Source organism: Diadema antillarum, unplaced genomic scaffold, assembly GCF_040938485.1.
Source record: "Diadema antillarum isolate AM-2024a unplaced genomic scaffold, OU_Dant_1.0 scf00000045, whole genome shotgun sequence".
NCBI lineage: Eukaryota > Metazoa > Echinodermata > Echinoidea > Diadematoida > Diadematidae > Diadema > Diadema antillarum.
In genome coordinates this window covers 2632465-2649141 of record NW_027270934.1, presented here as the reverse complement: position 1 = coordinate 2649141, position 16677 = coordinate 2632465, and the positions used below count along the sequence as shown (strand labels likewise).

General features: G+C 39.7%; 1 protein-coding gene across 1 annotated transcript in view; it reads left to right on the top strand.

The window, feature by feature from the left end:
* Positions 1–16677, top strand: part of LOC139714640 (adhesion G-protein coupled receptor G4-like) — an 84880-nt gene that overhangs the window by 55850 nt on the left and 12353 nt on the right. Inside the window, exon 2 of the mRNA XM_071626323.1 lies at positions 15451–16544. Coding sequence (XP_071482424.1) covers positions 15451–16544 — 1094 coding nt within the window. The remainder of the gene's footprint in view (positions 1–15450; positions 16545–16677) is intronic.

Sequence of the window (16677 nt, the reverse complement as noted above, 5' to 3'; positions counted from 1 at the left end):
CTCTCTCTCTCTCTCTCTCTCCGTCAACCGATCAAGTATCGAATCTAACGCGCTATCAGAAATATCTATTCCGCATGTGTGAACATCTTATCGGAGAAGATATCATAATTCATTTCATGCTCCGCTCCCTGATTTTCTTCTCCCAAACGAATGGACAGATGGCTGACCTTATTTCTTTCTATTTTTTTACAAGGTCTCCCACACGATGCACGAAAAGTTGATTTAAAAAATGGTATCTTTCGAGTTGCACCTTAGTGAGGCCCGACAGCACCTGTTTGAGTTATAATCTCTGTTTTTCTCCTATCATGCGGCACATCTGTCACAAATTTAAAAGTTATCTTTTGAAGCATTTTCCAAGCAAAATGTCAGGTGTGCAACTGCCTCATTATTATGCAGACAACATTTGAGACATATAGTAATCTTATATGTACATATAGTACCGTATATAGAAAGAGCGGGAGAGAGAGAGAGAGAGAGAGATACTCTTATATCTGAAATATGAACATTCTTCAAGTGAAGATAAGAAAAGAAACTTTTCGTGGAAAGCTATCAGACACAGACAGCATTCGCTCAGGATTATTTTAGTGTTTTGATTATTATATCCGCATTAAAAGTTACATTTTCCTTGTAATCTTGATTATGCTATGTGTCTCATTCGCTCTCTCTCTCTAGCTCTCTCCCTCTCTCTCTCTCTCTGTTTGTCTATCTCTATTTGTTTGCTATTGTTTTTGTTGTTGTTTTCATTATTGATTGATTGATTTTATCATTTAATTTCTTTTTCACACATAAATGTAATACAGCTTCATTTCAACGAACTATTTGAGTGCAATGTTTATTATTATTTGAATCTAACAGATGAATTATTAATTCAAATATCCGACATTATTCTATGGTAATATAAAACTGAAAATAACCTGGCGTTATTTCATGCATATAAAAATGCAAACATAGAATATGATATACTTGCCCTTCAAAAGACAAATCTAAATATAACGGCAATACAGGAGACTATCATCATAAGCGAACGCTTGACGAGGACAATGGCCTCAGAAATGATTGTCTTAACAATACGACATACTAACTAAGGGGATATCATACTCAAGTCACTACTCACTGGGTGAAGATAAAGAGTGAAGGGGAATGAAGACAAAAATAAAGGCGCATCAGCTGCAGCGCATTGTGCAAAAATGTGAAGTGTTTGTGTGGAGATGACTTCTAGGTATGTGATAATGAATGTGTCTTTTTTGTTTATGTAGTTTGGTTGTGTATTAGTCAGTGGTCCTTTTATTAGCGATAGCAGTGACTGGCGGAAAGACAGATAAATAGCATCATGCTCTGATTATGATGTATAACTGAATTAATATAATACGGCCTTTAAGCTGGGTTTTTTTCTCCATTTTTTTCGAATAAATGTGTTCGACGATTGAAGAGAGGTGATGTGGGTTACTGAATACAATGTATTACTTTGTGGAATCACTTTAATACCCAACCAAGAATATTATGTCGATATTATGATGATTGATACTTAAATAGTGAAATTACCGTGGTATTCGACAAGACGATAGAAAATAAGAACAACTGCGCTGTACACAATTGAATAGAGTCAAGCAACAACCAGATTCTTTGCAGTCACTGTGATGATGAACCAAACATTAGAGTAATGATGTTGAAAAGATTACATAGATATGATGTATGATTGATGAGCAGTTCAGTATGATTGCCTTCGGGTGCAGATCCTTCCTTTGAGATTTTCTAGCGTTGTCTTTTTTTTTTCAGCGTTCAGTATGGATTTTCAAATCTTCACTACCCACTCTAGCTCCGCCGGCGTGCTTCCCTCCAATCTTCGTCGACGTCGCGTAGACTCTTCCATCATTCCTCAAGCGAGTCAACTGAGGATGCACTGAGGCGGATCGCTTTTCCGGTGTCATCCGAACCTGCCCGGCTTATCGTCCACAAATTAGTCGAAACGTTTAATCAATCGAGGCAGAGTGAGAGTCAGTTGCCCAAGGGTTGACATCGTGCCTGCAAAGAGACCTATAGACTTTATGCATTATGTCTAGAGTGGCCGACAGCATATTGTTTTGCTTACGCGGGAAATGCGTAGTGTGTGATTGCTTCTTATCAAAGTAATACCAGCTCGATCTTTCGATGATTAGCTCTATCCCCACACTCACCTCGAATTGTTGTCATTTTGTTTGCTCGTGTGTTTGTCTGTATGTTTGTTTGTGTGTGCGTGTGTGTGTGTTTGGGGGAAGAATAGAATGCCAGTGGGGAAACTTGTGGAGTGACCTATTTATGTGAAAAATATAATACATTTCCCATCAAATCAATGTGTCTGTGTAGTTATGTCCGAGTGTGCGTATTTGTAGTTTTTTTTTTTTTTTTTTGGCGTTTTAGTTTTATTTTCATTTTGGCTTGTTTTGTTTTGTTGTTTTCAGAGTGGTAGTGGCACGATGACTTGAATAGTTTGGGTTTGATTTGCCCATACTAGCTGCTTCATTGAGCTTTGCCCCGTAATGACCGCCAAACAATGAACAAGATATAAAGACGTTTTGCAAAAACAGGATACTGGAGTCATAAAACTGCCATTAAAAGTGCCAATTTGCTCTTTGGAAAGTCCGACCATAATTATATACTGTTAAAAAGCCAACTACATGCAGTTAAGTACATTAAGTTTTGTTTGCAGTGCTTGTGTAAGACATCGAAAGCACATTATTGTTCATGCAGGCCTAGGACACATTCTACAGTGCGTATCAAGAAACAGGGTAATCCAACTTTGGAGGACTACAACTTCAAAATTGTGAGCTATGGAGAGCGCAATGTTAGTTGTGAGGAAAGGGGAACCCTTCTTCTTTCCATTGATACCTAATTATGTCGACGATTGTCATGCATGACTTATCACACGAACTTCAAAGACAACAATGACAAATTGCACCTTTTCCAAGTTTAAGTGTTATCGTGAAGGAACAATGAATTTCTCACTAAATGGATGAGATCTGTCAATGAAAGTGGTCAAATTAAAAGGCCACCCTGCACGACTGCAGGCTTGTGTTGAGGGTTTCTTCTAACCTTTTATGGTACATAACCTTCAACAGGGCCACGTTATTGATAACTTAATTGGTTGCTCCGACAAAGGCTAACCCATTGTCCATTTTTCTCTCCTCATATTCATGACATGGTTTGTAGCTGCAAGCTATGTGTTGAATGTGAACAGGGAAAAATGGACTGTGATGAGGGTTGGCTTTTGTGGGAGTGACCAAGTTATCGGAGAGGTGGCCTTGTTAAAGGTTATGGAAAATAAAAAATGTTAGAAGAAACACTAAAATGAACCAAACACAAATCTGCATTTATACAGGCTGGCCTATTCATCTGACCACTTTCATTGACAGATCTCATCTATTCAGTGATACATTGATTGTTCCTTCATTTGACACTCAAACTTGGAAAAAGTGCAATTATTTGTCATTGTTGTCTTTAAATTTCATGTGCTCAGTCATGCATGACATTTGTCAACAAAAATAGGTACCAATGGAAAGGAGAGGTGTTCTTCTTTCCACACAACTAACATTGTGCTCTCCATAGCTGACAATTATGAAATAATAGCTCTCCAAAGTTGGATTACCCTTTTTTTATACGCACTGTATACAGTCACGACAGGGAATTGTTTTTCGTGCTCTGTGATAACTCCAAAATTGTTGGAGAAAACGACAGTTCAATCATTTCTACAAATTGGAAAGAGAAGATTAACCAACGATTTGAGTCATTAGAATAGCAACGACTGAAAATAATCAGGGTAGGAATAATCAAGATGATCGTCATGTGAACGAAATTGGTAAATAATGTCGTTCCGTAAATTCATAGCTTATAGGGTCTGAAAAAGAAAATCCATTAATTTGAACGTTTGAGACATCAGCACACATACTCACAAACAAATTAATTACAGACACGTCTCTACAGTGCCCCATTCTACCATAATTGTGTCAATGAAAGGAAAATGTAGACAGTCTTTATCACGGTGGCCAGTGTATATTGATCTTGATGGTACAAGATGTCAAGACATGCATAGCTGAAGGAGAGCTTTGTCTTCATTTAGAAGAAATTTGTAAAGCAGAGCGAAGGATAACGTTTTCCTGTCTCTTGATGAATCTTTGCTGCCGTTGGTGTTGTTACTTTTGTTGTTTTCTTTTTTAATCTAAAATGCATTTCCGTGTAGTTGTATTTATTGTTAGGTAGGTTTCTCCCCCCCCCCCCCTAAAAAAAAATGAATGAATTAAAAAAAAAAACCCTTCGGAGGTATATATGGTATATCTATAAAGCTACAACCGCTGCTCTGAAAACAGATTATGACTACAGATAGCCGATAGAGGGACAAAGATCGAATTTTATCTTGCAGAGGAGGATGCCGATGAGTAGATAGGAGACTAAAATATTATATGATACTTCATTCTATGCGATCACAATGGGGAATTTCAGCTCGTGCACAGCTGCTCTTTTTCTCTTGAGGAATTTCTTGTAGAGCTTGTTTTGTTGATCTGTACTTTCATTTTCATCACGACATTCTAGTAATCCAGATTACATTCAAAGTAACGACATATTATTGTAACATTTTATATTGTAGGTAGACTCCCCAACGTAAAGATGACAGAAAGATATCGTATACATTCTTTCGAACTAACAAGGAAGTTACATAAATACTCCCATTCGTCACCAAAGTATGGGCTGTCTTCAGCGGAATTTGACGGGAACCTCCCCATTGTCATCTTCAAGCGAGAAACATAGAGGCGCTCGAGGAGGGCGTGTGGGAGTGGGAGCAACGGTAGATGCCTTTATCATCACACATAGACGAGCTGCGTCTTCAGCTGATGCAGACCAATTATACAGTGTTATACCCCATCGTTGCCAGCGGCAGGTCAGTCATATGAAACACAATAATAATGGGATGTTGTGACGCGTTGCCCATGTTATTCTACCCCCTGTCGTGTTGTGTCTAGCTGAAACACAATTTACAGAGGTTCAAACAGACACGAAGTTGGCGAGGTATAAGGATGGAAATTCCCCAGCGAAAACAATCTGCATCCTGTTTTCCATACTTCCCCAGGGAGGCCACGGATAGACAAGAAAGGACATAACTGTAAACAGGCTGGTAAATCATTGAGAAAGATGATTGTGTTTATAGTAAATCACTTGAGGTCTACTGTACAACCCGTGTTTGTTGTTCTCGTCTTTTTTTTTTCTTTTTACCATTATTCCCTCCGATATCATGTTGAAAAAGCGCACGTTGCTCACTGTATAGATCAGAGACTTTCGATAACACGTGACAACCAAATCGATTCCAACATGATGGACATATGATTAGCAAATGGCTTCGTGTTATACATAATTGTGAAAACATCATTGCAAATGATGGCACTTATAATGACAGATATGATATTACAATAGCCCTTTAAATCACTGTTCCAAGTGTCTTTAACTGAGGAATGTCTCTTTTGGGTTTTTATAATGGAAGTTTTTGAAAGATGTAAATCTATCGAATACTTCTTGTAGCATGGCTTATCGTTTCTGTTTCGTTCTTTTCTTCTTTTCAAGGAAGTGTCAATAGACCATGCATTTAAAAATATTACTAATCATTTTTTATTGTGTTGTAATTGGCTTTGACATTAGAACCGCAAGGAACAGTGACGCGACACTCACCTTACTGAGTAAGTTACTTTTTTGATTCAGGAGGATGTCACCATTGAATTAACACACACACACACACACACACACACACACACACACACACACACACACACACATACACACACACAAACACACACACATTCAAGTTGTTTTAGCAGGTTTATTTATTGTTCGAAGTTATTCATGCTCGGGTTTTTTTTTCCATCCCTTGTGCTAGATAGCTGTGTGCAGTCGCAGCAATCTTGGATCAGTATATCAGAATAACAGTGGGTAATTATCCGCAAACGACGAATCGAAACTTGATATTAATATAAGAAGATAACAAGCTTTGCTTTATGACCTTAATTAAATGTAATCTAAAGCTTTTTATTGCTATACTGTGATAAAAGGAAGCCTTGCTGTATTGTGTGTGGGTTTTGTTTTACAGTTTTGCTTGAGACAGTTGCTCTATGGAGATCAAAAAAAAGAAGAAGTAGATACCCTTGATTATGTAAAATAAAGAAACATGTGTCATTGTTGCTGGATTCGCGTGTTCTTCTTTCTTGTGTGTGTGTGTGAGTGTGTGTGTGTGTGTGTGTGTGTGTGTGTGTGTGTGTGTGTGTTTGTGTGTGTTTTGCTGTTCACATTACTTATAAAAATTCCCCACATCAGAGATTTAGGCGGTGGTTGACCTGTCTATTTCGAATAATAAGAGTGAACATTATCATTCCCTTGATACAGCAAAAGGGGATTTTGACACTAAAACCTAAACATCTCCACAGAACTAAATTCGCTCTCACCAAATTTCCCCGCTGCCATGAATTCCGTAGTAACTTTCGTTCATAGACACAGTCGCTGCGGAGACTCCGGGGAATCCTTGAGAAGATTCCGTGACGTCATCCTTTAAACATCAATATCCGACTCGCGTGTGGCTTAGGAAGAAAAACTGATTGCGTAACGTCCCTACCTGCCACATTATATATAGTTATCTGTATCTTGACATCTGACTCTTTTGCCAAAAAACGAGACTTTCTTTGGAAGAGAGATAAGAGATGATGTTATTTCGAAGATCCTCTTTGAAGCACGCGTCCCTTTACCGGTGAGTACTTAAAGAAATCGGGTGAGGAAGGATTTTCGGCACATTGACGATAACAGCATCGAAAATAGTAGGTATGTGTGCTGTCACGGTAGTTTATGTTTGATGCCTTGAGAAGCGAGCGGAGATAATAGTGATAAGTCCATACAGATGTGATGACGACACTATTAATATCATGATACCTATAATGATCGCAGTTATCACCATCAACAATGGCCATCTTGAAGTCTAAAACAACACACCACAAATTGAAATCGTGCATATATTGAAATTCCTAAAACCCACATAAAAATCGTTGCAGATGTTATCAACTATTTTCTTTTAAAATTTAAACAAATTTATTGTATAACCAACTTTCTTCTTCTTGAAGAAAATCAGGCAATAAGGAAATTTTATAAAAATTATATGCTGGCGGAAATAGTCTTTAGAAGGTGACACATTTTGGCATTAACGTAACTGCGAATATGCCCCAAAATGGCTCTTGTGACTTTTCAAAAGTAACCATTAATTATTTGTCTTTCAAGTGTGCTCACTCATGTATGAATGTTTACATAACTAATTTTCACACAAAAGTTAGTTAATAGATATACGAATACCCCAGCCATATTGTTTTTCGTTTTCATTAAAAGGGTTATTACGCAATTTTGATAATGGGAGTTAACTTTTCTGTTGAGCAATGTTCCTGTAATGGATTATACTTCTTCCAGGCTGAAAGTTTAACTCATCATGAACACATGCGTATAACATAAACTTCAGTTTCCTTTCGTCATGTTGTGAACTTCCATAGCATTTCCATCGAATAAAGTTAGGGATAAAGTACTAAAATCACCATGCTCAATCTTAGTGATTACGATTACATGAAATCCATTTGTGCCCAAATAGGTGTCCTGATTGCGTGACTATAGGAGCCTTCACGGGCCTTCATGGATCAATTTTTCATTCTACTTGAAAACTGCAAATGAGGAAGGGAAGCCTATCCATCTTAAAGCAACAACCAGAAAAATTCGGAAATCAAATTGTTCACATCATATCAGGAGGGTTCGTGTTATGTGTGTGTGAGCGTCGGTTTTTTTTTTTTTTTTCATGCCTAAAGACTGCAGGAATTTAAAGTGTACTTTGTATGATTTAATTTAAACGGTCAGTCATGAGGACTTAGACATTATGAACATTTCCTCTCCACTTCTTGTTTTGTTTCTGCTAGTCTTCATTATCATGAACATCAGGATGCTTTTCTATTCCTGGTGTTTGTGCTTTCATTGTCTGTCCAAAACCTTCTTAGACTTATAGTACGGAGCTGTTAAAAGCATGGCATTTCTTTTCTTTCCTTTTTCTCTTCACAATTCGACAGTAAGTTACAGCTACAGAACCCTTGTTGTAAAGTGACTTTCGATATCTGCCACTATATATGTCTGGCGCAAAAACTCTCACGTGTCACTCACGAAGGAAGATGGTCGAAGACAACACGTGGGTTATCTCCTTGATCATCTTCAAGCATATCGACCGGATTCGGAGTGCATCTCCAACCGTCATTTACATGATGCGAGGTATTTATCTACACCTCTCCCCTCTTGCTCTCCGGGCGAGAGTGGTGCATAACACTGGGCTTTGCCTGCAAGGGTTTGTACGTTCTGAATACGAATGAGATTGGTTGGGCCTAAGAAGAGGGGGAGGCGGGGGGGGGGGGGAGGGGCTGCAAAGGGAATGGAGAGAGTGCACACAAGTAAAGTGCGCAACATGGGATGAGGACTGGGGGTGGTCGAGCACAAATCCATACCTTAACCCAAACCGCGGACGCCTGACCTTCTTTTATCGTTCACGATCGATAGTTGAATTTCATCATCAGTGGAGGTGGATATCTAGGCATTGTGTCTAAGAGAAACGAAACCTACTCTTTATCGGAACATCTAGCATTCCTCGAGAGAGGGAAATTTCGTGAGCAACAAGACTCCAAGCACAGGACATAAGAAGTTCGTCTGTATTCATCTCCTGGCCCAGGGATGTTGTGAGGCGCATTTGGAAGAGACGATAAGTCCTCGACTTTCATAGGGGGACGTGATTCCCCCTATAGAATTCTGCGTATGCGCTCCTGAATCGAAGCGGAAACCCCCCCCCCCCTTCTTCCTCAGTCTCTCCAAGAACAGGTTGTGCAATCGAAGTGGAGAGGCTTAGCTGTAAAGATGTGTCCGCAATCACGAAGATGAGAACTCGGGGAGGTTCACTTGGAGACAGAAGATCAATATCGGCAGAATATCGAACGACAGATGCACTTCGGAGAGAGCATCTGTCTGTCCGTGTGTTTGTGAGTGTGTGTTTTGTGTGGGTGGGTGTGCATGTTGGGGAAGGAGAATAACTTAAACGCTTGAATTCCTGCTCTGCACGTCTTTCTTTCCTACCCATCAGACAGGCTTATTGATATATACGTTTGTTATCTCTGATTCAATGATTTGTTGGAGAGCCATCGTTCCCAGCTTCTCAGGCAATGCGCTGAGGAATTCCCTCTAAATGTAATGTAGATGTCATTCTGTGAATATTGCATCGTAAATCAAGCACATACTCATGTACATTCTCACTAACTCACGGAACAGGCATAAAAATGAAGATAAAATCCATGGCCCGTGAATTTACTCTTGTGTCAAATCGAAAGTGAAGAGGCAAAGAAGCGACAGGGAGATAGAAAAAAAATGGAAAGGGAAGATGGAAGGACAAAATGATAAGAGGGAAGTCGGCGATATCTTTTAAGAAAAGGGAGTCGAGTGCAAGAAACACGCAGCGGGAATGTTGGGGAAATGTCGTAAAAAGTGATTATCGGAGGCGACTGAAGACGGCACGCGTACGTTCTCACAGCGGAAATAATTATGTTTCAACATATTAAAGACAACGCCCTAAAGGCTGGTAAAATTATGTTCATCCACTGAGGAGATGCGGTGGACTTGGCAACTAACGTACGAAAGAACTGAGTAAAGGTAAACACAGCCAAGAAGAAGGACGAGTACATGGATACGGAGGAATAGATATAAATTTGGTAGCTATTGATTTTGAGCGCACCGAAAATTGTGGTCCAAGGTTATTCGATTCGCTGCGAAGAAATGCGTCGTGCTCGTCTTGATAAGTGAAACAGTCTTCCTTGATATCGTCATGTTAGATTCCCAAATTGTAGAATCATTAACGATCGCGTCGATGTGACGAACCAGGCAGCGTTGCTCTTTAACTAACCCCTGCATCCGGGCTTGCATAAATACGGACTGCACGCGATCAATCAATAAACCGGCAGGCATGCGCTTCGCTGGTGCCAAATCTTAAATCTCCACAGATCGAAAAAGCGAGCGCGCTGTATGGATCAACGTGTTTCGAGAGCGCGCGTCAATCATTTAAGCGCTTTTATGGCTCCGGTAGGCCGTAAAGTCACGGACCGATGCAGAGACTCGCCTGGTCGTGCGATGACGTAAATTACTACAGTTACCCATACTTTCGCTCGCTGCTATGTGCCAGGTTTCACACTGAAAAAAAAAATGCTCCTGAAGCCATGTTCCTGATGCATGCTTTGCGCGTCATCCATGGATGCGCTTCCATTTAACAGTATGTATACGCATTTTTATGCACAATAGCGTAAAGGATGATGAATCCCGAATACGTCGAATCAGAACATGCCAAGATATTGATAGAACGCATCAGAGAAGTTTGAGAAAAATTGCACAATCTGTTGATCGACTATGACGTTGTGTGTCGTCACGCATAGACAGAGATGGACTTTAGGATAATGAAAGAGCACTTGACTTACCGCTTTAAAAAAAAAACAACAACTAGGGGGAATATAATTCAATCCTTATCATGTATGTCGGTATGTGGTCTAGGGAATGCGTACTCTTCCTACAAAACATCACATTTTTGTGGAAAAATATTATGATTATGTTTTCTTTACATCGTTGTCCTGAAGTGACTTCACGAAAGAGAGTAGTCACCTCATCCACCAATGACGTCACTGAAACGTTAAACTTCAAAGATTAGTAACTTGTCAACGAATTGTCCTATTTTCCTCAAATCTTGAGATGCTCTACTAAACTGCTTCATTAAATCAATCCATGTGTAGATTTTGGTTTCATCCCCTTTAGATGCACTTGAAGACGTGCACGCTAGCTGAGGGTCTACCTACTCAACCTACTCACTCTTAAAGGTTAATCAGTTTAGCAAGTATTGATTTTGAAGCTCATTAAAATTTGTAAAACGATCTGCCAAACATGAAATGAAACTTGTTTATCATCGTATTTAACAAGAATGTGCTCAGTTGGTATAAAACGTGTTTAGAAACATTTATATAAGCGAGTTATCAACCAGTGTAAAAACTCTAAATGTAACCTTTGCCTGGGGAATACTTCGTAATGAACTCCCGGTCGATGGTTGCAGGAGCGTGTAGTTTGATTTCTTTGAGGAAATAAACACAGCACGTGTTAGTGGGGATGGGGAGAAGGTATGAATTCCGGGAGCTGCCAAGCCGAATCAAAGACAGCTCCTGCAGTACGAGTATGTTTGCCTTCAAGTTTATGTATATTATGTTTTGCACTTTGGACTACATAGGTTCAAAAAGTTTGTAGAAAATAGTCATGCAAAAACAACCTTATTATTTAAGTTCAAAAATTTTTCGAAGGCTTTTGCTAGATTCCATCCATTCTATAATTTTAGATCTAAAATGAGTGCCATTCACTTTTTCCTGTTTAATTTTATCCAAACTCTCCCTCTGCACCTAAAGTTGTTCTAAAACAAATATGATTATTCTTTTGTGTTATCAATGTTGCGTCAAATGCATTTATATTTTTTCGAATTATTTTCCTCATTCGTATTTAATTTCTTCTTACGATTTGTTGTTATAATTATTATAGTCTCACTTCTATTAACATCAGCAATATTTCAAAAAAATGATTGTTTTTGTGACGAATTGTCCATCTCTGTACTTACATGAAAATATAATCCAATGCATTAAATTAACTGCCTGTTGCTATTTTCAATCATCTTTACAGCGTGCACCTCACCTTTCAATAATATTTATTATTAAATTTTCAATAATTTGGCCCCTTGTGATATCCTAAATTCGAACTGAATCTAATTAATGAATGTTTCGTCCTAAAGCCTGATATTATCCTATCAACAAGTTATTATTACTTTCTCAGATAAGCGTCCACGAAATAAAAATTTATTCTAGCTAATTTCAAAGGCTAATTTTGACGCCCTGTAAACCGTCTAGCCGGATATATAGATTTGCTGGATTCGCCACGGATCTACAAGCTCCCACAATTTATTTAATCCCCTTTCTTTTCTGCCTTCGGGTTATCTAAGCGTATGTAATTGTTTGTATCCATTTCGAAATATTTCCCACTCCACCAGAATGCACTTATAAACACAGCTGAATAGCTAAAGAGGATTCTATTTTTCATCAGCTCACTGATTGGCCACCTCCGAAGAAGTAATACCCTTTCTATTGGTCAGTCTTGCAATCGCCCTGCTGGAAAGAACACAGTGTCCCACAGTGTGAGAACCACAGTGTGAACACATTGTGAACACGGTGTAAAATCTCTTCACACTCAGCTCTGTTAAATTCGAGCGTTTTAACAGTATGAACACAGTGTGAGTCGTCAATTCACAGTATGAAACGTCAATTCACAGTGTGAAACGAAGCATTACTATGTAAACACTCTGTGAAAACCACACCACAGTGTGGAATCATCTTCACACCGTTAAATTCGAACGTTTTGACATAGTCTTGCCATATGAACACACTGTCAACACAATGTGAACACACTGTGGGACACTGTGCTTTTCCAGTAGGGCGGATATTTGTATGTAAAGGAGACAGTGTTCTAGCCCCCAGTGGTTGATTTTCTGTGGAGTTCCGTTTGGCATACCTAATTCCCATTAACGTAAAAGACTAATGCAGTTTAGCATCAACAGCACGTATACGTGGTATCATTATTCGGTTAATAAATCACACATGCTCCACAAATACTGAACAATAAAACTCCATAAATCCTGAACAGCAATACTCCATAAATTCTGAACAACAAATACACCATAAATCCTGAAGAACAATGCTCCAATTTTTAAACCCCATAATGGTATTATGTGACGCTGTTGGACAATATTATTACAGCTACAACCACTTTCATCCTATGCGGCAAGAATTTGACTTGATAGATAAAACCTATTCTCTTTGATCAGGAACAAAAAACAAATGAGTTGTTAAGGTTGATGTACAGGTCAGTTCAACAGTCGTGAGGGTGTAGCATCATCATTCTTTACCAATGTTCCTGTGTGGCTGCTATACAGTGAAAACATGTGAACCTTTAAATTCCTAATGATGAAATTCATGTATTCATCCATTCGAATAACTACGCAGTTGCCGCTGCACGCTATAAGTATCAGAAACAGCACTGGCTGTCGGGCGTAAGCTCGGATAGTCTAGTGGATAAGACTCCTGTCCTGAGATCAGGAGGTCGTAAGTTCGAATCCTGTTCGAGTACATACATAGATTACGCCCGTGATTTCTTATGTCATGGATGCTACTAACACACTGATTAATTCAGTATTTATCTAGGTCAGTTTCGGGCAATTTGTCAATCTGTTGCAACTTTGCATTCATTATCTTCCATATCGTACCGGGTGCACGTCATGAGGTCGACACCCCACCGGTCATGCTGCTAGATAATAAGTGAGCAATGCCCACGAGCTATACGGTCCATGAGGTCACCACGAGGTAAATAAGGACCTACGAGCTCGACACTAGGCTGAAAAGGCCCACGAGTTCAACCTTAAGTATTTAATGAACGTAGCGTCCAGCTCGTGGGCTTTATAAATATTGCTCTGTGTTGACCTTATTAGCCTTATTTGCCTATTGTGTAGCTCATGGGCATGTTTTACTGTACTGTCTAGTTAGTGGTCTCTAGCTCGTAAACTGTATGACTCGTGAACCTTTTATAAATGTCTATAGCTCTTGGGGGTATGTCGCGCTCTTGGGTTGACGCCATTGTATCCTCAATTTTGACCAACCCATGCAAATCTGCTCGATTGCTTTCACTGTATTTCCTAAAGCTAACTTGAACATGGTGCAGATCAATCTTGCTTTAAGCATTTTGGGTCTTGCTTTTGCGCCTTTTGCGTAATAGTTAGATCAAGTCGGCTCATAGGTGATTTGAATGAGAAAAAACAGTGATCATCTATTTTAAGCCTGAACAAATCCAGTGTTGACTCATCTCAATGAAACAACCGTGATTCTACATATTTTTTTTTTTTTTTGGGGGGGGGGGGGGGGCGGGGGGTTGGGGACGAATTATTATTATTGTTTGTTGTTTAAGAGCAAATAGATTTTATTCACTCATTTCTCTTCTCTCTCTCTCTCTCTCTCTCTCTCTCTCTCTCTCTCGTTCTTTTCGCATTCCTATCGAGTGTTTAGTGTATTCTCTGATTACTCTAATAGTTAAGTCAGCCAGACCCCTGTGTAATTAATACGTCCCATTTTTTTTATTTTGCGCCCCATCACATCCCCATAAAATCACTACATTTTGCAGAATGTTAGGCTCTTGTCAAGACCGTTGATAGAATTACCATTTTCATGAAAAATCATCTTTCAAGGTACATGTCGTCACTTATGGCTCTCCTGTCGATGTATGAATAAACGAATTTCGTTTAAAAAAATAAAAACTTCGGTGAAGCGATGTAAAGGTAAAATACTCGGAGTCTCGCTATACATGTGTACTACCTCAACGAGTAATATCTATACAAGATATGAACACGTTGATGATGACATGACATAGGGGAGCCATGAGCGGTTCACCCGCCAAGGCACGAGCACATTTTCTATGAGTGTTGGACAGTTAGATTTTGACGGTATATTTTACTAACCCTCATTAATATTTGACGTTAGGGGGCTTTAGATTTGCGAGGCGGACGTTTAGGTGACGATTGCATTGTCCGTTTCTCCTCTCGCCCTGCGTCGTGTTTCAAAGTATCCTTAGATTACGCGTAGCCTATGTAAAGTTAAATGGCACTCCTTATGATCATTGCGTCAAGTATAGCTCTCTTGCGTCGTGAACTTGAGTTTAAAATTTGAGTTTAAAATGGCCCCAGAACTGACCGTGAAAACTCAGACGACGGGGATCGATATTGATAAGCAGTTTTGCCCATATGCGCAGAACAGTTTAGGTCTGGTTTTTGGTTTTGTTTTGTTGGGGTTTTTTGTTGTTTTTTTTTTTGGTTTGTTTGTTTGTTTGTTTGTTTGTTTGTTTGTTGTTTTGTTTTTGTTTTTTGTTTTTTGTTTTTTGTTTTTTGTTTTCTGTTTGTTTGTTTTGTTTTGTTTTGTTTGTTTGTTTGTTTGTTTTTTTTTTTTGGGGGGGGGGGGGGTTTGCCTCAACATCGGCGTCACGAAAATCTAAAGCTCCCTATTGTAGGGAAAGAGAGTAGGAAAATGCGTTTAACCGAAAGCGCATTTTAACGAGGATAAAGAAAATGTTTTCAAGTTAGTCTGACAGACATTTGCACTTTATCAAAACGATCCTAAAGCTTCTTGTCGGTTGTCAAACGTGTTGTTCATCAGTCATATCGCATTTTTTTCCGATAAGTATATTGTGCCAGTTCCAGCCTGTTGTTAAACGGGATTTTTTATTTTACAAAATAATGTAGGCTATTTCATTTTTTCTTTTCATTCCTTTCAGTTCTTCTAACGGCTGCGTCTGCTGCTACCAATGTTGGTCAAGAATTCACCTTCGCTTTCCCGCCGAACTACGATGTGGATATTCAAGACAGCAATCTGGGGCTTATCATCCAGCCAGCGGCGCCGTCTCTGCAGACGGTCGTTACCGTCTCTGTGCCTCTGCAGAACCGCTCGATGACGCTGACTATCGACCCCTGGTCGTTCCCGTATCACCTAACGATGCCGGCCGACCTCGCCAACACAATGATATCCGCGTTAACGCACGCTACTGTTCGTGTGAGAGCGAATCACGACATCGCGCTGGTTGCGTTCAACTATAAGGAATACACTATGGATATGTATACTGTGTTGCCGACAAGTCACCTCGGCAAAGAATACTTTGTGGCAACGTACACAAAGCCACGTAGTGGCGTTATATTGATTTCCGCTCTTGAAACGTCGGTGAATGTTCAAGTGACCGTAAACTACGACGTTGAATTTCTTGGTCAAAGGTATGTACGAGGAAATGTAATAGAACATGAGCTTAGACCGTATATGACTATGCAGCTAGAACCGGAAGAGTCTGACATTGTTGGAACACGAATCGTAGCCACCTCTAATGTAGCCGTCACAGTAGGCTGCCCGTGTGCTAATATTCCTGTCGGTTTTCCGCGATGCGATCACTTGTCCGAGCAACTGGTACCATTCGATCGATGGGGTCGATCGTTCTTCCTGAGTCCGTTCCCCAGACGACTATCGGGATATCAGTTCCACGTGGTGGCGGGGAGAGACAACACAGTGGTACAGATCGACAGGAACGTGACTCGCCTCAATACGGGCGAGCACTATCTGGGCGACGAGCGATCACAGAGAATGATATCGATCACTTCGAATCAACCGATCATGGTCGTTCAGTATACGAAAGGAACGAGCACCGATGAAAGAATGGGCGACCCAGCTATGGTGGTGGTCTCACCGGTGGAGCAATACACGTCCACGGTTGAGTTCCCGGTTCTGGAGTTCCACAGTGCAGGCATCGCAGAAACCTACGTTTCAGTTACAATGGACTGTAACCAAACAAATACATTGCGATTCGACAATCTGACAAATGACCAGGTAGGGGGGAAACTTCAACAATTATACATTTGGCTATTAATGCTTTGTGCCAAAGAAACTCAACTTTTAGGCTTGAATCAGAGAAGACAGAAATAAATGCTGTTTGATTTTCCTTGTACTTCTTATTTTGTTA